Here is a 24,179-nt window from a genome sequence, read left to right on the forward strand (position 1 = left end):
ATATTATAGTATACTGTGATGGAAATAGCTTTCTGGACTTCAAAATGCAGTATTCTGCTTTCTTTTTAAAGATTTATTTGTTTTTTGTTGTAAATCAGATCAGATAAAGACAGAAGGAGATAGAGAATGATCTCCCATGTACTAGTTTGCTGCCCAATTAGCAACAACAGCCAGTGCTGAGCCAATCAAAAGCCAGGAGCCAGGAGATTCTTTTGGGTCTCCCATATGAGTGCAGGAACCCAAAACTTTGGATCATGCTCTACTGCTTTTCTAGACAACAAGCAGGGACCTGGAAGAGAAGTGGAGCGGCTGTGAAAGGAACCGGCATCCATATGGGATCCTGGCACTTGCCAGACAATAATTTAGTCACTGAACCATCATGTCAGTGACTACAGTATTTCTAAAAAAGTGAACCTTTCTGTTTCTTCATTTAAAAATAACTTTTGTCCAGTATAGTAAAAACAGAACTGTACCTCACCAAAAGAGAAATACAGAAATCAAGTCAGTATATGAAAATAACCTATCACATGAAGGACAGTCTAAGTGAAAGCAACAATGAGGAATGACTCCATACGTAATAAACAGCCAAAATGTAAACCACTGGCAAAATGAAATCTGGCAGTGATGTGGAATAACAAGAACTCTTTTAGTTTAAGAGCTTTCCAAAGATGTTTGAAAGGCTGTACAGACAGGACTAGAGAAAGACAGCAAGGTCAAGAGCAGGAGCTAGAGGGCTCCTGCCTGCCGTTTCATTCTTTCATATGTCTAAACTGGGGACTTGCCAGGACCAATGACTAGAGCCATTTCAATGCTTAACTATAAAAAATGAAAGTAAATATGTTTACTCATGAAGCAAATTTCACTTGTTTTATTATGTAAATGAAATATAATATTTGTTTTAAAAAGTAAAATAGGAATACTTACTCTATTTAATGTAATGAGATTGAATTTTCTAATTAAAGGCAATAAAAATCTTTATATCAACAAACAAAAAGAGAAACTTACTGAACAGCAAACTGCTTGAAAGCAATAAGTACCTGAAATCCTATCACTTTAATAACCACCATTAACATTTTGGTGAATATGCTTCAGGGTATTTTTGTGCACATGTGGTATAATTAAATTTTAATTTGTTTATATTTAGGAGTACTTATTAAATTCTAATAGAGTAAAATATGAACAGTTCCTCATAATAAAAAAGCAAAATTTAAGCCTTTAAATGAATACATTTAACATTAATTAATGAAAAGAATTGACAGGGTAAATTAGGGAACACTTTTTTGCTTTATAAAAAAGTTTGATTAAATTTGGATTTTATGGTTCCATTAGTCTTATTTATGGTAACAATTATTCTTTAGAAACAAAACAAAAATCAATAAATACATTTCTAAAGTGAAATCAAACCATAAGTTTTAATTTAAATCTTCCATTAGAAACAAGTTGGATTGTCAGGTTATGTCAGATATTTCCTCATTCTACAGAATGCATAAAGGACCATAAGACATGAACATTAATATGCAAGTACTTTGAAATAAGAGACTCCTTTCCAGATCAGTCATATTGGATTACCCTATAGAGTACTTTGGGGTTTTTGTTGTTGTTGTTGTTCACCAGGAATTATCAAGTACTTTCCAGAAAATGAGTCAAGGCAAATGATGGGAAACTGCGATCTTCATGCTTCAAGGAGAAAGGGGATTCTAATGAAAAGATCAGACCAAAATCTTAGTAGATGTACCATGAAATAAGACAGAAACCTGCAATGGAAAGACTTGATTTTTCCTTTCCTCTCCAAGGTATCATAAAGTAAGGTTTCCCTACCCAACATTCTCTTATTGCCCAGATGCATTCTCCATTTCCCCACACAGGGAATAAATATCCTTAGCACAACTGATGTGTGAACTGAGTAGAAGCTGGCAGGGTTGTTGGGAGTAAGGAAGCTAGGCTGCTGTTGACATAAATATCACAGAAAACTGCACCAAGACCATCCTGGATCTTGTTCATTTTAGCTCCAATGTTTGCGACTCTCTCACTCTAATGTCCAAATAAATTCAGTTTGAATAAGCAATAGGTGGAAAAGCCCATACATGCCAACAACATGTAGTGGAAGGAGAAAATATCTTCCAGTTTATCTCAGGTTAATTTAATTTTACAAAGAATTTGAGACTACCACGTACTAACAAGAAAGTGTGATCACTCCCTATACATGTATTTTCTTTAGGAGTCTCTGAGGAAAAGGTTTGACTATTCCAAAGCAGATGTTTAAGTGGTACTGGATGGCCCACCAAACCCACTGTTCCAGAATTTACATCTACCACAACGATATCTGATGTTCCAAAAACTTGATCTGATTAAGCATCAGAGTTGTGCATTGAAATGAGTCAAAGCTGTTGGAGCAGCCACGCCCTGACACCTGTAACCATGGGAAAAATGCTCCTATTATCGACTATCTGCAGTTTCTTCTCATCTGATACAGTTTCCTTTTAATAATTTATTGCTCATATCATCTGATTTTAGGTTATGTATGTGATTTACTAATTATTATCTCTCCAGAAATTTAGGATGCTTATTTGGACTTCTTGTATTGTATGATGACTTTTCAAAGATGAAAATATATAGCCTTCATTTTTTTTTAAATTTTAAATACTGGATTATATAGAAATACAGCCTTATAGGTAATGGCTTAATCCACTTCATACAACTCTGGCCCCAATTTTCAGGCTTTTAATTTAAAAATATCTATAGATAGATAGATAGATAGATAGATAGATAGATAGATAGATAGATTTTATCCTCTAAACCAGGAAGAAAACCAGATATTGATTATTGATTACTTTGCAAATAATTGCTGAATATCATTTTTTATTAATTATGTTGCATTATGTGACAGTGTTTCATAGGCTCTGGGATTCTTCCAACCCCTTCCTGTGCCCTCCCCCCATGGTGGATTCCTCCACCTTGTTGCATTATTACAGTTCAAATTCAGTCAAGATTCTTTGCAAACATAGACCAAGCATAGAGTCCAGCATCTTATTGTCCAGATAAATTCAATGGTTGCTTGGGGAGACCATCTCTTGTCTGAAGGTAGAGCTGGCAGAATATCATCCCAATCAATTTAAAGCCCCAACACAACATCAACAACAATTTACAACATTATGGAATTAATTTACATGGTATTGAGTAACAAATATGTTTAAAAAAAAACTGAAAAACTGGGCAAACAGAGACTGTATGATGGACTATGTCAATCAGTGGATTCTTCAATGACCTCATTGTGCTTGGAGTGGTGACAGTGGCAGCAATTCAGAACTGTTGAACTATCAAAACCACTTGAGCAAGACCCTCAGAGCATGCCTCACATCTGGGACCTGAGGTGGGTGGGAGACTGGGTGGGGCTTCTCCCTTAAAATCCTCTTTTACATCAAATGTATTAAGGAAACAATATGGAACTAATTGTCTTGCCCATCTTCCTATAGCGCTTGAACCTTTTTACCCTAATTATGTCAAGATTGTCAAAAAATAAATTTAAAAAAAAGGTAAAAAAGAATGCAAGTTCTTAACCATATGCTGTGACTACTTCATTGACATTTCAATTTTAGTTTATACACAGAACCGGCTACTATACACCTTTAAATGGCTATAGGGTACTATTCAGCTGTCTCATGTCTATTTTCATTTTAGTATTTAGCAGTTTATAGTGTTGAAGCATAATTTTGTTGAACTTGGCAGATTTTAGTATAGTTAAAACTGTCTTATGACTCTAACAAGGCATTTGTCAACAGCTGAAGTGCAGAACAATTTTAGGATGAGTGTGCAGAGAATCTTCAATACATTAGTGAGGAGTAACTAATCTTTGTGTCCTACCTAGTAAGGTATATGTATATCCATGCTGACCATTTCCTGTGTGGTTCTAAGCTTTCCTTGTTGTTCTCTGTTTATCTATTCTATTTTTTTTTATTTGTTTGCTTTTTTGGAGGGGTGCGGGGAGCTCTGGAGCAACCCTGATGGTCCTTGCAGGAGAGGGCGGGGTTCCAAAGTTGGAGCTAAGTAAGGACCAGAGAAAGCTCCTCTCCCTAGTCCTGAAGGAAGTTTAATGTTCTGCTTCTATGGACCACTCAGGGCTCCTGACTGTTGTTCCGACGACCTTGGATCCTGCGAGGAAGAATTTGGGCTTCTTCCATCCCATGTGGGAGATCCAAACAGGGGAGGTGACCTCAGATATTTTGGCCTCCAAAGGCACTCCAATTCCCCGTGGTCTCCTTGGCGGTTGGGATGTAGTCCTTGGTGCCCATACTGATAATCCTTGGTGAGGATCCGGGAGTCTTCAGGGTTGGGATACAAGCTCCCGTCCAAATGCTCCACCCTGCGTTCCCCTCCCCCCGCTCTTTGCATATGACCTCCCGTTAAGAGATTGTCAGGGTCGCCTTAGATTCCCCCTATATGTCTTTGTAGTTTTACTATTGTCTAATTCTGATTCGAGTCTGTTGTCTATTAGTTACCTGTTATGTTCCCGATAGGTTATACTTCCCGTGTTCCTCACACTTGTTAAGAGGTTGTCAGGATCGCTCTTGATTCCCCCCTTTATATCTTTGTAGTTTTACTATTGTCTAATACTGATTCTATTCTTACAAAATCCATACTGTCTTTCTAGCCATATATTTTTAAGGGAAAAGAAAAAAACTCCCAATATTAAATGCTAATGTTTATTTACGCCTAATTTTTTTCTTAATTCTTATTACCAAGAACTGTACCAGGTACTCTCTGATACCAATTTTTCTAACTACAGTCTCTAACAAATTAAAACTTAAGATATAAGTAACTAGGTCAATAAACAGTAAAATAATTAAGAATTAAAAGAACAATATATCAATTCAGTGGCTTGACAAGAAGATGCTAAGTGAAGTTGGAATGAGATTGTGCCAATCCACAGAGAAGAAAAACAATTCGTTAAAACACTTTAAAATTAAAAACATATTATTTTGGGCCCAGCAGTGTTGCCTAGTGGCTAAAGTCCTCGCCTTGAATGCTCTGGGATCCCATATGGGTGCTGGTTCTAATCCCAGCAGCTCCACTTCCCATCCAGCTCCCTGCTTGTGACCCGGGAAAGCAGTCGAGGATGGCCCAAAGCTTTGCAACCCTGCACCTGCGTGGGCGACCAGGAAGAGGTTCCTGGTTCTTGGCTTCGGATTGGTGCAGCACTGGCCATTGCGCTCATTTGGGGAGTGAATCATCAGACGGAAGGTCTTCCTCTCTGTCTCTCCTCCTCTCTGTATATCTGACTTTATAATAAACATAAATAAATCCTTTAAAAAAAGAACAAATTATTTTAAGCAACTAATGTGATGATAACTTATATAATACTTTACTTATGTTGGCTGTAAACAATGAGAAAGCATACAACAATGAACACACTTATATATTATCAAATTGTTTTTAAAGGTATATTGATGATGTACTTAGCAGAATTATTAATCACATAAGAAAAATTTAGAAAATAAGTATTTATTACTATCATACATAAATGTGATTTGCAATGACATAACATATATGCATTATCATGTTCATATATGCTTATTTACAAATGTTGCACATAAAATTCATTATCAAAATACAGCAAATTGGTTATAAATACACAACATTCAACTGAAAGTCCCCTTTGTCTGAACTGTATAACTTAACAAGCACTCAGTCCAGTGATTAAGATTGTTTGGACATTCCACAACTCATGTCAAAGGGTCTGGGTTCCCCACTACCTACTAATGCACAGGAACCCTGAGAAGCAGCTTTGACAATTCATAAGATTGGGTCCCCGCTACATGGCAGACAAAACTGAATTCCAAAATCCTACTTGGCTTGGCTCAACCCTAGCTATTTGGAGCGATTCTGGGACTATACCTGCATAGTAGATAAGAGACAGAGAGTGTGTGTGTGTGTGTGTGTGTGTGTGTGTATTTGTGTGTGTGTGTATTTGTGTGTGTGCCTGCCATTGAAATGCATGCAAATAAATATACAAAAAAAGTAAGCTGTATTTAGTATGCAGGATATTAACAGTGTGATAAAAGATATTAAGGAGAATGAAAACATTGCTGAAGTGTTACATTTAGTTATAAATATAATATTTTAAAAAAAATAATTAATAGGTAATTTTGTAAGTAATACAAAAATTATACTTACATATTTCCAGTGGTCTAGGCTTCCTTTCATATCAGCTTCAGGTTGGTAAACGACATCTCTATAGAGTTTATCATCATGTACTTCAGTTATATAAATCCATTTTGCTTCATGTTCTTTAGTAATTTTTGGATGATGTCTTTTATGCAAAAACAAGTGGCTAAAAAAAAATGCAAGGGGGAAATTGCCGTGAGCTTTTTGATCCAAAAAGTGCACAAACTATGCTTACATATCTACCATTTTAGCAAATTAACATAATGATTTGTTTCATCTATTTGCTCCATAATACTATTTTGAGACTAAACTTTATCAAGATGAATTATTACTGAGGAACATCTGCTGCTGTAAATCCAGCAAAGTATATTCTTACAATTTATCAATAGTAATACAAGAAAACCAGTGTAAATTATTTTGAATTCTTTTCTCTTCAGTGAGGTGGCAACTTTGCAAGATAGCAATACTAGATATATAATAAATTACATATTAACTAATTACCAAAACTAGAAAAATATTATAGAGCATTACAAAATACAATATAAGCCCTAAAACAATCTTAAATTAATATTTGCCACAATAAAAAAGTGCAACAGAACACAAGACTAATTTAATAAATTTGCCTTTTCTATTCAATATGGTGTTATCTAAACTATTACCTAATTATTGCCATGAATTAATATCATAGTTAATAAAATTATAACATTCACCCCTCCAAGAGGGAAGAAGTAATTAAACAAGTTAATAGACCAATATAGAATTGTGGGACAAAATAAATATGCAAACATGAGGAACAGGAGTACTGCAGGTTCAAATGAGCAAAGAATAAAAAAAACAAGGAAGGAATAATGACCAAAATGCTGAAATCTGATGCAAAAACAACAATCTACATATCAAAAAATCCCAGTGTACTGCAAATAGGATTTTTTAGAACAGGGACATCCAGGGAAATTTTAAAACCAGTAAGAAAAATTGAGAATATCCATGCAATATTCTAGTGATTTTTTAATGTAAAAAAATGGAGACCAATGATACTGGGCATGACACAGTGAAACTGTGAGAGAGAAAATTGTTTAAAGAGCAAGAAAGAGAGGGGGGTAGAAGATGAGAGGATTCAACAGAGAAAGAGCTCCCATTAAGTAGTTCACTCCCTATATTCCTACAACACCCAAGACTGGCATAAGGCTAAAGTCACGATCCAGGAATACAGTCCAAGTCCTCCACATGGGTCCCAGATGTTCAATTACTTCAACCATCTAGGGTTTGCATTGGCAGGAATCCAGAGTCAGGATCAAGAGCCAGGGTAAAATGCCCACACAAGATTTTTAAACTCAGAAGAATTTTTTATTAAAAACGGAGGGTGAAGCAAAAAAAGTTTACAGGTCAATAAAAACTGACAAAATTATTAATTTGCAAGAGCATTTGATACCTTTCATGATTCGCTTCAAACTTCATTGAAGAATATCTGAATTGGAACAACTTGTGAAAAATGCATAAATTCTGTAATCACCGAATGAGGATTCAAAAAGCAAGCTACTGTTTCAAGATTATAAAATGACTAAAGGCTAAAGAAAAACTATTTGCTGCAGAAAAAAAAAAAGATATTAAAAATCAGTTAGAAAATGGTAACACCATAGCAGCGCACCAGGAGATGCTCATTTTGCTGAGCAACCTTCTTGATGCAAAAGTTGCACCATGAAAAAGCTGACTAAAAGTACAAGAGTTCTATAGTTGTAGGAGCTGCAAATGGAATGTTAGAAACAATAACTCAGTGGCAAACAGGAGACTGGTTTTAAACTGCAGTCACATTGATGTGTTGATACAGCATGGATTAAGTAATAACTGACATTAAGCAGATTGATGTGAGGTATGTGATCACCAATGAGAATACACATCATCTGAAAATGAAATCTTGCAAGAACAGATAGTAATATATGGGGAAAACTTCTAACCTGTCTGAACTATGAATTTATTCTCCAAGCAGAACAAAATATTAGTAATAAATGAAATAAAACTGAGAACTCAGCTGCTGCAAAACCTGAGGAATACTGACCACAGAAATTTTGAAGTTGAACATAAGAAAACAGTAACTCCTAGATTAGTTATAAGTATTCAGAATTTCTATGATGTATCTACTGAAGGTTTCAATGTTGAGAAATGTGTATGTTAATTAGTTTAATTTACCATTCTACAAATATACGTATTACAAGAAATGTTATCTTACAAGATAAGTATATACAATTTTATCTGCCATTCTAAAAATCCAGTTTTCAACTAAAATCAATAGATCAGCAAAGAATCATAAAATCCTGACCAACAAATTATAACTGAAGAACAAAAATTATAAAAGTAAATAAAGTGACTACAGCTGAATAGTCTTGTAAGCAAAATTTAGTACATCAACATATACACAATAAGATTCCCAGAAATAGAAAAGAAAGGGACAAAATATGAATAAATAATTAAAAAAACAAGTGTCAGGAAAAAATAACTTTGCAGTCAAGAGACTCAATAAATTATAAATAGAAAAACCGTAAGGGATCAATATTTAGGCATATCATTTAACATTACTGGAAGCCAACTAAAAAATATTTTCTAAATTAGTATAAACAAGAGAACCACAACAAGATTAAAAGATTATAACCCAGAAAAAAATGGAAGCTTTAATGCAGAAAGATGACATAATCAAAATTTGAAAAGAAAAATATTCAGTTCAGAATTATATGTTCATGAGAACAATCTTTAAAAAATGAAGCAATTTAAAGAAAAAGATATAAAGGTGTGTATTAAAGTAAACAGATATCCATTACATGCAAGAGACAATAAGCTGTTTAATTCAGATTCAAAGAAAGAATTAAGTAGGAAATAAATAAATGAATAAGGAAATGAATGGACATTTTTTCAAAAAAAAAAAAACAAATTCAAATGGCTAACAGACATATGAAAAAATGTTCAGGGTTCCTAGCTGTAATGGAAATATAAATGAAAACCATATTGGGTTCCACCTAACTCCAGTGAGAATGGCCTACACTCAGAATTCTGCTAACAACACCTACTGGCATGGATGTGGGCACCCTCCATCCTGTTTGTAGAAGTGTAGGCTAATACAACCACTACGGCAGTCAGTATGGAGAGTGCTAAGAAAACTGAAAATTGATCTGGTATTAATCCAGTTATCGCACCTCTAGGAAGACATCGAGAGAAAATGAAATCTGCTTATGAGAAAGGAATCTATAATCTTATATTTACACCACAACAGCAAAGATATGGAAACAACCCAGATGCCCATCAAAAGAGGAGTGGAGAAAGAAACTGTGGTGATTTTACTCCAAGGAATACTACTCAGCCGTTTAGAAGAATGAAAGTCTACAATTTGCAACCAAATCATCCCAACTAGAGACTATTATTTTCAGTGAAACAAGTCAACCCAGAAAATACAAATATCATATGTTCTCTCTGATACATGGTAACCTGCATGCAAAAATACAAGATTTAGAAACTATCGTATCCAAATGTGAAGATACGATAATGTATGCATCTTCACTTCCAAATCAACAATGGAATCCCAACAAAACTGATAATTGTATTTTGACAGCAGATATTCTTCATACCTGCAATGTCAGGATACATTTAAATAGCAAAATGATGGGCTTATGACCGTTTATGAATTACTATACCATTGTAATAATATAGGGGAACTCATTAAGGAGTGAGGTTTTGGGGAGAGGTGAAGGAAAATTCAAAGCCTATGGGTTTGTATCACAAAACAATAAAATAAATAGATTTTAAAAAAGAAATAAGTATCAAAATGTCTACTGTGTAAGTAAATTAATTATAAAATTAATAATCTTTTGCAAATATATATAAATGGTATTATAATCCTTCGCAATACAAAAGAGGGAGAGAATGATACAACGCTTTTATGAGAAGTGACATCAGTAATAGACTTTAACTCACAGGAAGAAATGATAGGCAATAAAAATTAGAAATATGGAAACCGATTTTTAGTCTACAAATTCTTTTTCCTCTTAGTGTATTGAAATGCTATATTATGAGAAGCAATGTTCATAATTATCATACTGTACTGCCTGGTATTAAACATATATTCACAGATAAAATGTATACAACAACCTCAAAGTAAAATAGGGAAGGGAGATTGAATTGCACTTGGTAATAGTTGTTTTATTTGAATTGTTACTGTTACTTTGAAATAAGGTAGGAAGTGACTTATTCACAAAACATAGAGCAATCACTGGATTGGGAAAAAAAGAAGAAAAGCTACAGTTAGAAACAAGTAATTTAAAATAGTACAGTTAAAATATCCTTAAAATGCATTATAAATGTGGAATAGAGGAATAAAGGTATGTGCTACACAAAAAGTAAAATGGTAGATTAAAAATAACAGGACCCAGCGCTGAGCATAGTGGCTGAAGTCCTCGCCTTGCACAAGCCAGCATCCCATGTGAGCACTGGTTCTGATCCCAATGATCCCGCTTCCCAATCAGCTCTCTGCTTGTGGACTGGGAGAGCAGTGGAGGAGAGCCCAAGGCTTTGGGACCTTGCATTTATGTGGGAGACCCAGAAAAGGCTCCTGTCTCTTGGCTTAGTATTAGGTGTAGCTCCAGGTATTATGGCTGCTTGGGGAGTGAATTATTGGATGGAGGATCTTCCTCTCTGTACATCTAAATTTCCAATAAAAAGAAATCTTTAAAAAAAAATACCAAAAGTAAGTTCTAACTATAATTCCTTTATAAGATGTACTATAAAATTGAAAATAACAAGCCTATCAAAAATGAAAGAATATCCCCTCTCATGTCTCTTTGCCTTTCTCTAATGCTGACTTTCAAATAGATAAATCAACAAAAGTCTTTTCAAAAAAAGAAAGAGAAATATACTAAAAATATATGCTAAAATATATTTTAAAAATAACCTTAAGAAAGTTGGAGCAGCTTTGTAGTGCTATCAGACAAAACAGACTTAAAATCAACGAAGACATGCATAAAATTGAGATTTTAAAAAAGTATCAAACATCAGTGAAATAAAGATCTATTTGGGAAGAAAATCTATTTATTTTTTATTTGAAAGTCAGAGATACAGGAAGGAGAGACACAGCAAGATTTTCCATCCACTTGTTCACTCCCCAAATACCCAGGAGCTTCTTCTAGACCTCCCAGGTGGGTGCATGATCCCAAGGATTTGAGCCATACTCGGCTGCTTTCCTAGGTTGCAAGCAGGGATCTGTATCAAAAGTGAAACTGGCAGGAGCAAGGACGTGAACCAGAACCACTATTCAAGCCAGTGCCATAGGATGAAGTTTTTGCATGTTGAACTACCACATTGGCACCAACTAATCAAAACAATGAAATACTCAAGTTAATAAAATCATAGCCAAAAAAGAAGTTTTACAACATCACAGCTACAAAAAAAAAAAAAATCATCATCAGGAATTAGTAAGAGCAGCTATCTACTAACTAATTGGAAAGTTAAGAATAAATAAACAGATTTTTGGAAATGTATCATTTGCCAAAATTGAGTAATGCAGACATGGAAAATATTCATAGGCAAATCACCGAGACAAAGACTGAATAGTAATAAAGAATCTCCCAACAAAGAAAAGCCCAAGAAAACACACAGGCTTCACTGTCAATTCTAGTTTCAAGAAGAACTAACTGCAATTCTTGAACTATTCATAAAACTGAAAAGAATAGAATTCTTCCAGATCCTCTATGGTGTCATCATAACCTTATTCTCTTTACCATTAAAAGCTACAACAAAGAAAGAGAACTACAGAACAATTCTCCTGATAAACATAGAATTGTATCCATGAAATACATGAAGCCATTCTCTTTATAGTAATAATCTTCTAAAAATGAAAAGTTCTAAAATCATTAATGATAAATAATAATCTTAAGATATTTCTCAACCCTAGAATATTTGATAATTACTTTGGTGGTTATGATCATGATCATATTTCAGAATAATAACTTTATCTCCAAACACTGATCAGTTCAGGAGAGCTTTGTACTTGTTCAAGAAAACATCCAAATTTTAAAGTAAAATTCTCAAAAGTCTTAGAAACTCCATCCATTTCCCCTTTTTACTTTTTTTCCTCATTTAATTTTTGCAAATAAAGTAGTTTTAATTTCTTCATATCCACATGTTTAATGTACTACTGACAATATGTTCAATAATTAAAAGCAAAAAAATCACTCTTTCTTATACCTGTAAACAAAGACTATTGGATTATCTTATTGGAATGTTACCTGTGAAACCTCTGAAATCTATTTTCATATTAATAAAATTTAATAAGTAACAAATTTGAAAAAAATGTAAAACTTCATTAAAGGTATATGCATTGTTGATAAAATGAAATCGCAATTTCAAATACTCTGAATATAAATGAGAATCTGTTATCTTTAAAAAGTCCAGTGTAGCCTCCTGATTTTGTCTGATGTCGAGTTCCATGTCTCAGGGCTTCTCATAGCTCACTTCTTCCATGTATCATTTCTTTCCCCAAGGAAGTATCTGTTATACATACATTGAAATAGTGAGCATGGTGATCATGCAAAAGAAAGAGATTAGATAAAACATGACTGCCAAGAAAAAAAGAGTTCTGTTTTCTCTTCTTCATCAGATTTCACTCACATGAGCCGATGGTATAGATACATCTTTTCCACCTCTATGTCTGAGATGTTCATTTATCCCAGTCTTCACAACAGTAACTGAAATCCACGATTAGGGTTCTGATAAAAAAAAAAAAAACTCTCCTCTCTGAGTCTACAATGTTTATTGATTTCCTTCTGATACGTATTCCTTCAAAAGTGACAACATATTCAAAATCAGAGATCTAATAACAAACCCTGAATGTTATTTGCATCATAGCTAATTTTGGGACAATCCCTGCCCCAAGAAATATGGATAAATAATGATGGCCAATTCTCCCGTGCTCCATAAGCTCACTACAATATAGTTCAAAAGCAGAATCACTACAGAGTCAGACAATGTAAGTAAACCGTAAGATACACCATGCTGTCAAGAAACACAAGAGTCTGACAGGGCAGCAGGGTGAATCCCATGGTGAGTGATCCCATCCTTTCTTTGTGGTGTTTCATGGTATGATTCCTATCTTTTTGATACATTGTCATATCCTTCAAAGAAACAATTTACAAGGATGTCAGTCCAACTGCAGAAGATCATGCTAGTGAGAATTCAGAATAGTGAAACGAGTGATATTAGTCTTATCACTAATGAAAGGCTATACATTATTCTGAAGCTTTTTAATTTGCTGACAGGAAATAATAGATTGGAAATGCTCATTCTTGCCTGTGTTTTATTAGCTGTTCTTGTCATTTCCCTGTTACTGAAAACCCTTACTGGTCCTTTGGAACATGGGGATTAGTATGGATGCCTGAAGCAACAATGAGAGACAGGACGAGAACATCCATAAACCTGCACAGCAAAGAATTAAAATAATTTGATTCTTTTAATCTGCCTTTATCAACATCTACTTCATATCTGCTAACTTTTTAATTTTAAAGTTGATTAAATAAATTATATGGCTCAAACATTTAATTTGATCACTAAAGATTTTTCTGTGACCTCTAGAATAACTGGAAGTTATAACAATATGCAGCCAATTTCCCACTATAACTGATGATACGTATGATAGCAAACTAAAATACCTCATGCCTTAGATATGATCTTTTAAGTTAAAACAATATTGCCAAGCTTTCAATAAAAGAGCATGATGTAAAAAAATCCATAAGGCATAAATTAGGAAAAAGGCTGAAAATGTTAAAGACACAAATTCAAAAAATATCTGATCATCCTTCTGATAAGGGCGCAGAACAATAAACAAAATTTAAGTTGAAGTTTTTAAAAAACGCAGATGTGTTAGTTTTTGAGAAGGTCCTTTGCTATACTCTAACCTGTTAATATACTTAGTGATAACCATTGAAAAACTGATCATTTTTCACCAAAATACAGAACAGAATACATCAGAAAAGTTTTACAGAGATTGTTAATACCATAATGATTGGAAGTTCTTAGGAATTGATAAGGTAAAAATAACCATAGAAGCAAAAGGCATCAAAGTTTCAAATTCACTATGAAAAAGAAACACATTTTAGTATGATCAAAGTAAACATTTCCTGAAAATACACAGAACAGAATTCAAACATTTGGAAATAGTAAGAAAATAAAAGAACCATTATTAATAAGGAAAAGTGTAGACTAAGTTATTTCAATAGCAATAAGGAAAGCCAGAAAATAGCAAAGATTATCAGTAATGAGTTAATAGGAAACAACTATCAAACTAAAATCATACATAAACAACAATGTTTCAAGTATAATAAAAGAAGTAATCCTTTGTTTATATGCTTCGTTTAATTTTTTGTTTTCATACTCTGTTATTTGATGACATTAATCAATATGTACTAATCCTTGGAAGTTCTTTCATTTTTAAGATAAAATGCGAGATACTTTTGTGAACTTTGAAAATGCTTACCAACTAAACTTTTGTATGGAGGGTGGCCAAACTGCCATTTGGAGAGGAACAAATGGGTGGAGGATTCTCTGTCTGCCTCCACTCCTGTCTCTGCAAACTCTGCTTTCAAATAAAAGTTAAAAAAAAAAATACACATCTCAAATGCCTTGGTACCCCTCAGACATACGAACTCATTCACAACATGAACAGGAGCAGAGACAGACCTCAGGTACTCTCAGATAGGGCAAATGTGATTATATAATGGCCCGCATTATCTTTACTTCTGGAAGTTACTCCCATAATTATTTAGACACATTGCACAAGTAATTAAGAATACATATTAATCAATTGACCTTAAATGGGATATACATATAGGTCTAATATAATCACATGAGTATTTAAAAGAATATTTTTATCTGGCAAGATATCAGAGAAATTTAAAACCATCTTCAAGATGGAGAATAACACAACCAAGGAACATAAGGATGATTTTAGTGAATGGGAATGGCACCTATGTTACAGCCAGCAAGGAAATGGGAACCTTAACTCTAAGGAAGTAACTGATTCTTTGCAAACAACCCTGGCATGTAAATTGACTTTCCTCCTGAGTCTTCAAATGTGATTATAGCCTAACCACTAAGCTTGTGGAATGCAGTCCAGCTGCAGAAAAGTCTATGGGACTCTGCAAAGTAAGAACATATTTATGACTGACACTGTTCTTAACATATTTTGTAAAGTCTAAATCTTAATGTTTGCATAAAAATTTAGCTGGTAAAATTAATTTTTTTCAGTTTAGCCTGCTTGAGTTAGAAGGAAACGTGTTTAATCTGATAATTACTACTTTGGCTTATTTATAAAATTTGGGTAGCTTCGATTTTACATATATCAGATTCTCAATGCATTCTGCCAAAATTTAGTCTGTTACAATCCTGGCATTCAGACAGCTGCTGGTTAATGCTAACCATATAAAGGTAAAACAAATGACTTATTCTGTAAGAACGAATACTGTTAAGAAAAAGAACTTACGGGATCTGCCCCACAGATTCCTGTAGTGCCCCATCGCCCAAGAGGATGAGCCTGCTGCCCGCCACCCAGCCTCCCGGCCCGCGAGACACAAACAGACGGACAGGGGTTCTGTCTAAGCAGTTCCGATTTATTGGGGAAATTCAGTTTCTTATGTAGGGTAAGGGATAGCCTCAGGCCAGGAATTTCAGAAATTCCAGCAGGAAAGAAAGTAGAAACAGATTACTAGGAGCATGACAGCGGAAGCCACGTCCCATATGCCAGGGGTAGGTGAGCGAAATGGCCCTGGACATCAGTCTTTGAAAGTATGTGACCCTGCCCTGCTTCATGCCCAGGGCTCTGCTTGGCCACCATCTTGCTCGCCACAGGTAACCCAGTGACCTTGACTGTTAGTCACCATCTTATTGACTTAGTGACCTCTTTGCCCCTGAGCCCCACAAGAACTTAAAGAGACTGAGTAACTTGTGTGCTATGGCAGAAAGTTAGTTAATACAGTCAAATACAAAATAGAAGAGAGATGTATTTTAAGTAAACTATCAAAAGAAAACAGATATACAACTGCTAAAGGAGTAGTAATCCACTACTGGGTATATATTCAAAAGACATGAGATCATTATATCAAAGACATTTTTATCACAATGTTATTCAGATAGTAAGATATCTGTCTATTTATAAATACATTTAGGTAGAGTTCTATCCATTTTTCAGAATACTAGATATCTATCTAGATAGTTAAAATATTCTAAAATTAAGCTATAAATAATTATGTTTTTCACATTTTTTGTGATGACTTCATAAAATGTAATAGGAAAGAATAAATCCCGGGAAATTTTACCACAGAGCCATATAATGCAGACAGATATATTATTTAAAAATTGTATTTTTAAGTAGCTGGTAAAAGAATGTTATATACATTTTTATGTGCTGTGTGAATTATATTTATGATATCAATTCTAATAAACAGAAACAAATACTGTTATTAGCCTATACTCTTTCAGAATAGTTGCTAAGCAATTTGTCTAATAGAACAAAGCTTTAGAGAAAAGAAAAATTCAAATTAATCTCTTAAACTATCATCTCATGTTATTATCATTGGCATCTCAGCCTACAAAACTCAAACGCATCACACATTTTGAGTCTTCATATATTGTTTCCATGAAGAAGGTTTTTATCTTATGTTACAGGAATATAAGAGGGAACTCCAGTTCTAAGCAAGAATTATTTTATTTCTGGGAAATCATAAATTAAAAATGAGGTCCTTTAATCAAATATTTGTTTCTTTTGAAGCCCCCATCAAATATAAACAGAACAAAATGACGTTTTGTATAAATATGTTCCAGTAAGCAACTGCCAAATCTTTTCACATTTTCTATATTCCAGCAGGTTTGATTTTTTCATTTGAGATTTCATTCTCCTTCAGGCTTTAACCAGTGCTTAAAAACTATGTGGAATTACTTTCTCAGAAATTGAAGCCATTGTCTTTTCCTCAGTTTTGCTATGTACTCCTCAAAGTTGTATGTCTGGATTATTGTCACATATGTTTCCGCATACACAATGGAGAAAGCAAACATTTTCTGCCTTAACATAGATTGTTGACTCTTAGTTCAGTAAGACTAATTTGCATCCTCAAAAAAAGCCTATATTCTATATCTGTTCTAATCCTATCTGGCATAAATTTCATGTTATCTTCTCAATTTCAACTTTTAACAAAAGTGTTTTCCATATATGGCATGACAAAGACATAAAAATTAAAGGCAAAATATCTTATTTTTCCAAAAGAACAATATTGAAAGAGTCTGGCAAGTTTTTCTTTATGTGAAGGTGTCGGCTACTCCAAAGAATTGCAAGAAGAAAAGAAGGCAATTAACTAAAGATAACACACACTGAGACGGTAACAAATGTCACTGCAAAATTGTCTTCAGACTCATATTCTACAGTTATCTTATTTCATGATTTATAAATTTACTTTGTCCTTCTAAATGGTTCATGTTTTACATTTCTGAGTTGAGATTGCATGCATTCAGGATGATATGTGATATGGTTGTAGACATCGATTTACATTTCTGTAACATCTCACTGCATGCAAGAAATCAATGTGTTTTCAACTTGCAATTTTAATATTAAAAACTCATTATTATGTTTAATATACAGGTACTTACAAAAATTTGTGAAAATGAAATTAAAAGATAAATTCTGGTGCAGAAAGTTGCTAAAAAGTTCAGTTTTTCATGATACATATTACCATTAATATTTTAAGCACATTTCGTACTATATATCACCATATAGGGTGGGTTTTTTTTTTTGCTTATAACTGGATCATTCCAGTAGAAAATCATTTTTCTAGATAATAAAAGAATACAGATTGTTTCACAAATGACTTTGTACTATTGGTTGTCTTTTTTAAATGGTAAACGAAATAAAACATACCTCAAAGATTTTCTTACTAAGAAACCACGTATCCATCTTTGAACAATCAAAACTGGTGATGTGTGAGCCAGAATTTCATTAATTTTTGAAATGGTATATTTAATATTTTTGATTTCTTCCTCATAGGTTGTTCCCTGTATTTAAAAAGTCATAAAAGTATATGTAATAGAATTGTTTCCAAAATATGTTTAAATTGGCCATCCTATGGCATGAGTAAAGTATTAAAACACTCATATGTATTGTAGAGACATAAAAGTTCAATAAATACATTTTCCTTCAATATTTTTATAAAACAATTAAGAATAAGTAGCATCAATTTTAATTTCCTATAAAAATACAAGACTCTTTTAATTTATTTAAAGACAGAGAACTTGAGAGACAGAGATTTTTCTTTATCTGCTGATTCACTCCTCAAATATCCAGATCAAATCCAGAGACCAGGGAACCAAACTGAGTCAGCTATATCACTTTGGAACCTCAACTGATGGGATCACCACGCACCTCCTTCCACAATGCACAGTAGAAAGAGGCTGGATTGGAGCCACTCAGGCCTGGAACCCAGGAACTCAAATTTGAGATGGCCATGTCCTGAGTGGTGCCCTAAGTGCTGTACCAAACAAATGCCCAAAAGGCAATATTCATAATGATGATTTTTCTCCATTCAAAATACAATAGTTTCCTACATATGTGGAAACTAAAACAAGTTTATCATAACATAGAATAGCAACTATAAGAAGTTGTTAAAAGGGGGGAGGGAATTAGAGGAAGGTTGCATAACAGGTACTAAATTACAGACAGATGCAGTAAGCTGTTAGTAATACATAGCACAATTTTTGGTTAGTTATATTTCATAAATGAACATATTTTTTTGAACAAATAGAAGAGAGGAGCTTGACATCTTTAATTACAAATAATAATAATAATAACAAAGAGATAGACACAGGTTATCCCAATTACATCATTATACATTTATTTAATGTTCACATTATATTACATAAATATGCATAATTATATTAATTTTTAAAATTATCAGTGTTTGGAGTGATAAAATGCTAACTAACCTAATTTTATCCCCACACAATAAGTATATATGTCACAAAATATGCACAAAGAATAATAAGATTCTTCACATTTAAAATGATATGGGTAAAATTGATCATAACCATTCTAATCTCTAAGAAGTAGTGAAAAGGACAGGTATCCAATAAAGTTCTGAAAGCATTCTGGCTCTTTATAAAAAATCTGACAAATCCTATATTCATGAAACATTTACAACAGCTCAAAATTGTAGTATAGTTTAATTAGCATGTTGCATACTTTTACTGGAATACACCAATTTGCCTTGGAAAATATATCCCATCATGCCTTTATGGAAGATCTCCATACCAGCTAAGTTTTCCATTTTAAATCACAGCTTCACTGTATTTCACTAACCATTTGACTCTTAGAAATAAAACACAAGTAAGATTGGCCCACATAAAAAAGAACACCAACGACACTTGTTGGCGAGGATGCGGGGAAAGTTGGTACAGTCTTTATGGAAATCAGTCTGGAGAACACTCAAACAACTCAAAATCTGCATACCATATGACCCAGCAATAGCACTCCTACGAATATATCCAAAACACCTGTTTCACGACAAACCAACATGCATCCCTATGTTCATAGCACAATCAGTAATTGCAAAAACATGGAAGCAACCAAAATGCCTATCAGCAGAAGATTGGATAAGAAAGCTTTGGTTCACCTACTCCATGGAATACTACTCAGCTATTAAAAAAAACAAAATGCAGTTCTTTGTGGCTAAATAGGCCTAACTGGAAACTATAATGCTAAGGGAAATGAGCGAATCCCAAAAGGTTAGATACCACATGTTTGCCTTGATTTAACCTGTAATTTTTGTTTGGTTGTTTGTTATTTTTTGAACCTGTCATTGATACTGTCTCAACCCAGATGTTTTGAAGAATTGAACTTGCATTATTTTTAACATATTGTTTACTCAATACTATGCCAATTAATTCCATAATGTTGTATATTGATGCTGATGTTTTGCTGGGGCTTTTAACTGACCGGAACTTTACTCTGATAGCTCTACCTTCAGACCAGAGAAGGTCTCCCCAAGAGGCCATTGAACTTATCTGGACAATAAGATGATGGACTTTATGCTAGGTATATGCTTGCAATGAAGGAATCTCAACTGAACTTGAACTGTGGTTATGCAGCAAGGTGGAGGAATTCACTATGGGGGGAGGGTTGAGGGAGGGGTGGGGGGAATCCCCAGTGCCTATATAACTGTATCACATAATACAATGTTAATAACAATAAAAAAAGAAAGACTAAAAAAAAAAAAGAAATAAAATCTCAAGTTTGAATATTAATTACCACATTACAAAACAGACATTTATATTGTGTATAATAAAGTACCTATGTTGCACATTATCAATTTTAAGGCACTCAATATAAACTCTCTCTTATAGTACACTCAATGAACTGAAAATAAAAACTCACAAAGCCTTGCAGATTAATACTACTTCAGTTTAAACCTTCAAAATGCCTTTGAATGATTAGAAATGTCCTTACTTCATACTGGTTACTTCCATTCTCAACACTAACCTCTGCAGACCCTCACTATAATTAATACATTCAAGCTCTTTCCCTAAACATCCTAAAAATCGTGTTTCATTCTGAACAGAGAAAATGAGACTGTCAAGTCTGAACTCTATCAACTAGCCTTCATCCATTCCATGAAATTATATTACCATCTAGAGAAGAAAAGCCTTAAAACTACTTTCACATCCCTGATAAACACTCTGTTACTGGTATGTGTTACATCTTCCTCAATTTTCCATTAATTCTTCTCAACAGGTACTATCTATCATTTATGAATGTGGTTTAATGTAAATCACCTAGTCAATATTTAGATGCACATATACAAATAAGCACATATGCCATAACCTTTTATATCAGCTTTTATTATTAAGAGCTCTAATTCCTGAAATAATAGGTACCTTCACCTTTTCATTATCACAGTTGACAATTTCTGCTGTCCTATGAGAACTTTTTTTTTCTTTTACACAATTATTACTGGACATTTCCTCCTTGAGATTATAGACAATCCTCTTACCAGCTTTATATTTTATTTATGTCTGTATCTTTCAAAGATGGAACACATACCTATGTACTACTTCAACATCACTTTGAAAATATTTTCTCCATTAATTTTTCCACCTTGAACTTACTATGGTGTTTATTTCCAAAAACTGTTTCAACATTCTCTTAGCAATGATACATCAGATTTCCAGCTTTAAACTGACTCTTGGGCGACAGACATATATTGTCAAACTGTTTCCAGTGAGGCAGAGGCTGATGTGTCAAGTATTTGGCACTATGCCACCCATGTGGGAGACCCAGAGGGAGCTTTTGGACATGCAGTCATTTAGGGAGTGAAACAGTGGCTATTAAATTTCTCTGTGTGCACTGCTCCCTCTCTGCCTTCAAATAAATTAAAAAAAAAAAAAAGAAAGAAAGAAAAAGAAATTACAAGTTACTTGAGTTGGCACACAATGCAGTTGGTGAGGCTTCACCCTACTTCTACAATATGATATCCACTGCCCAACATACAATATCTTCTACTCCCACAATACACAACTATATATACCCCTGAGAATCATGAATGAACAAATCTCAATGCCTGTTACAGTTTCTTAACCCATTTCTTGAATTGCTCTTCTATATTGCCTTATTATCTCATTATTTTACAGACTCAATTACTTCCTCCAAGTAAGTAATAGACATACCAAAATGAACTTCCAATTTCATTGCTCCACCTCTAAGTCAAAAACTTAAATAATTATCTCCCTAATAAACCAATCTATATCTCATATTACATTACTTATACGGTCATTAAACTATTCTTCATCTTGTCAATTTAGTAATAAAATCACATTACTCTTTCTGCCTCACCCTTCTCTAATAAACTACTAAATTCTAGTAAACAAACATCTCTTCAATATATTCCCTATATTTTATATAAGCCCTATAATTTATTGCATTATCCTTACAAGACCCAAACTTTGATCATAAGATTTACACTAAATTACTCTTCAGTTGGTCTAGAAAGTCTGAATGGTGAGGCCATTCTATTAGTGTGCACTTAGCATTTTTTTTTTACCAGAAAGAATGAGTTGTATTTCCAGTACTTGTCTCTTCCAAACTTAATTTTTTCATAGAGATTCATTTGTAAAATAACAGTAGAATACAATTTGGCTTATACTATGCTCAGGCTAATAAATTATACTTGTAAAAGGCTTAAACTATAGAAAACACATATTCAACATTTGTTGTATGTTGTGTGTGGGTTATCAAATGCAGATATTTTGCAAATGATCCCTGTTGGTGGTTGTGTCTATTATCATACAATGCCAAACAGCGTTTCAAAACGTAAAGATAACAAAATGCAAGAGTACTGCAAATATTTTTTTTTCCTTCATAGATCAAGAAATACAGCAAGGAATATGAAATGGTATCACCTTAATAAATAATTTTACACAACATTTTAGACATTTTCTGAAAAGCAGACTCGACTTTTCATTCACTGATTAATTGGAAGGCACAAATTTTCTAATACTAATCACATCATTTGTTTTTGGACTTTTTAAGACAATCTCTAATGTAAATTCACAGTCTTATTACCTACTATAATCCATCCTGCATTAAAATTTAAGACAGGGTGTATTTGTGGTGTCAGACTTCAAAGTAAACTAAACTTTTTATCAGCATTAAGTCCATTGAAAGCAGTAAATTAAAACTAGAAACTATACCAATCAGAAACCGCAAAATAACATCTAATTATAAACGTTCCATAGTTATCAATCTAAATTATCTGCTCTTGCTTCTACGACCACCTTGATACAGCTTCCTCTCTTGTCTTTCCCCATGGAATGCTAGCTGTTTGTAGTTTGGAGATCAAAAGCCAAACACAACAGCACTGGCTGATTGGGTTCCTGGTCAAACCACTCTTCCTGGGTTATACATAATGCTTTCCTAATGTAGTCTCACATGTTAGAGGAAATAATGGATCTTACCAAGACCATTTTATAAAGAGACCAATAACTTGTGAAAGTCCTCACATCCAAATGCTATCATATCAGAGATCAGTTTCAATACAGAAGTCTGGGAAATGAGATACTAACATTCAGATCACAAAAAGTTCCATTTTTTATTATTGTAAATATGAAGATAAAGATGATATTATTTCACTGCATTCCTGTGAAGTAGCAATAGGATATTTAAAAAAGCTCACTGACAATGTGAATTTGAATAAAATACACAATTATTAACCTTAATCTTTTTACTGTATATGTTAAAACTCGATTATTCTTTAGTATTTGCTATTATGTGTCTTTTGACCAGCATTTCTTTGCTTCCTCCCATGACTCTGACCTTTTTAACCATTTTTTTTTATTCTCTCAATATTTCTTATTGCTTTTATTCACATTCCACATGTAAGTGACAACAGGTGATATTTTTCTTTCTACATCTGGCTTCATATTGTGTCCTTCAAGTTCATGTTGTGCCATAGGGCTGGATCACCAGGAGTTCTTTGAGGCAGGACCTACTAAAGCTGATAAGGATTCTAACTGGAGTGAAGTGAAAACATTTCAAGATACTGGTGTTGATGACAACATTTTGGATAAGCACCCTCCCCACCTCGAATGCCAATAAAAAAAATCACAGGCAACATAAGTGGATTTCTTTCTTTTTATTTGTACCAAGATTGTTTAACTTAAGTTTAATCCTATTAATTTGCACACAGTACCTATTGTGAATGAAAGACACGATGTGGTATAACAGTTTCACAATTTAACTATATTATATAGCTATAAATTTATGATACTGAACAACTCCCTATATCTAGTGCACCCATTCATTCTCCTTTTTGTGCTATTCTGGGGTTTGTAGGTTTCCAACTCTGGAAGAATGAAGTTAAAGTCAGTATTAATATCTGAAATAATGAAATCACAACACCATGGTTTTAAGTTTTTCTTTTTGATGATAATTCTGAGTATGAGTCAACCCCCTT

General features: G+C 33.6%; 1 protein-coding gene across 1 annotated transcript in view; it reads right to left on the minus strand.

Annotated features, from left to right (window-relative positions):
• LRRIQ3 (leucine rich repeats and IQ motif containing 3) overlaps positions 1-24,179 on the minus strand; it is an 89,310-nt gene that overhangs the window by 35,151 nt on the left and 29,980 nt on the right. Inside the window, exons 4-5 of the mRNA XM_040987247.1 lie at positions 18,098-18,231; positions 6,172-6,328 (exon numbers count right to left, since the gene is read on the minus strand). Coding sequence (XP_040843181.1) covers positions 6,172-6,328; positions 18,098-18,231 — 291 coding nt within the window. The remainder of the gene's footprint in view (positions 1-6,171; positions 6,329-18,097; positions 18,232-24,179) is intronic.

Source organism: Ochotona curzoniae, unplaced genomic scaffold (genome assembly GCF_017591425.1).
Source record: "Ochotona curzoniae isolate NIBS_2020 unplaced genomic scaffold, NIBS_Ocur_1.0 contig_4612, whole genome shotgun sequence".
Classification (NCBI taxonomy): Eukaryota; Metazoa; Chordata; class Mammalia; order Lagomorpha; family Ochotonidae; genus Ochotona; species Ochotona curzoniae.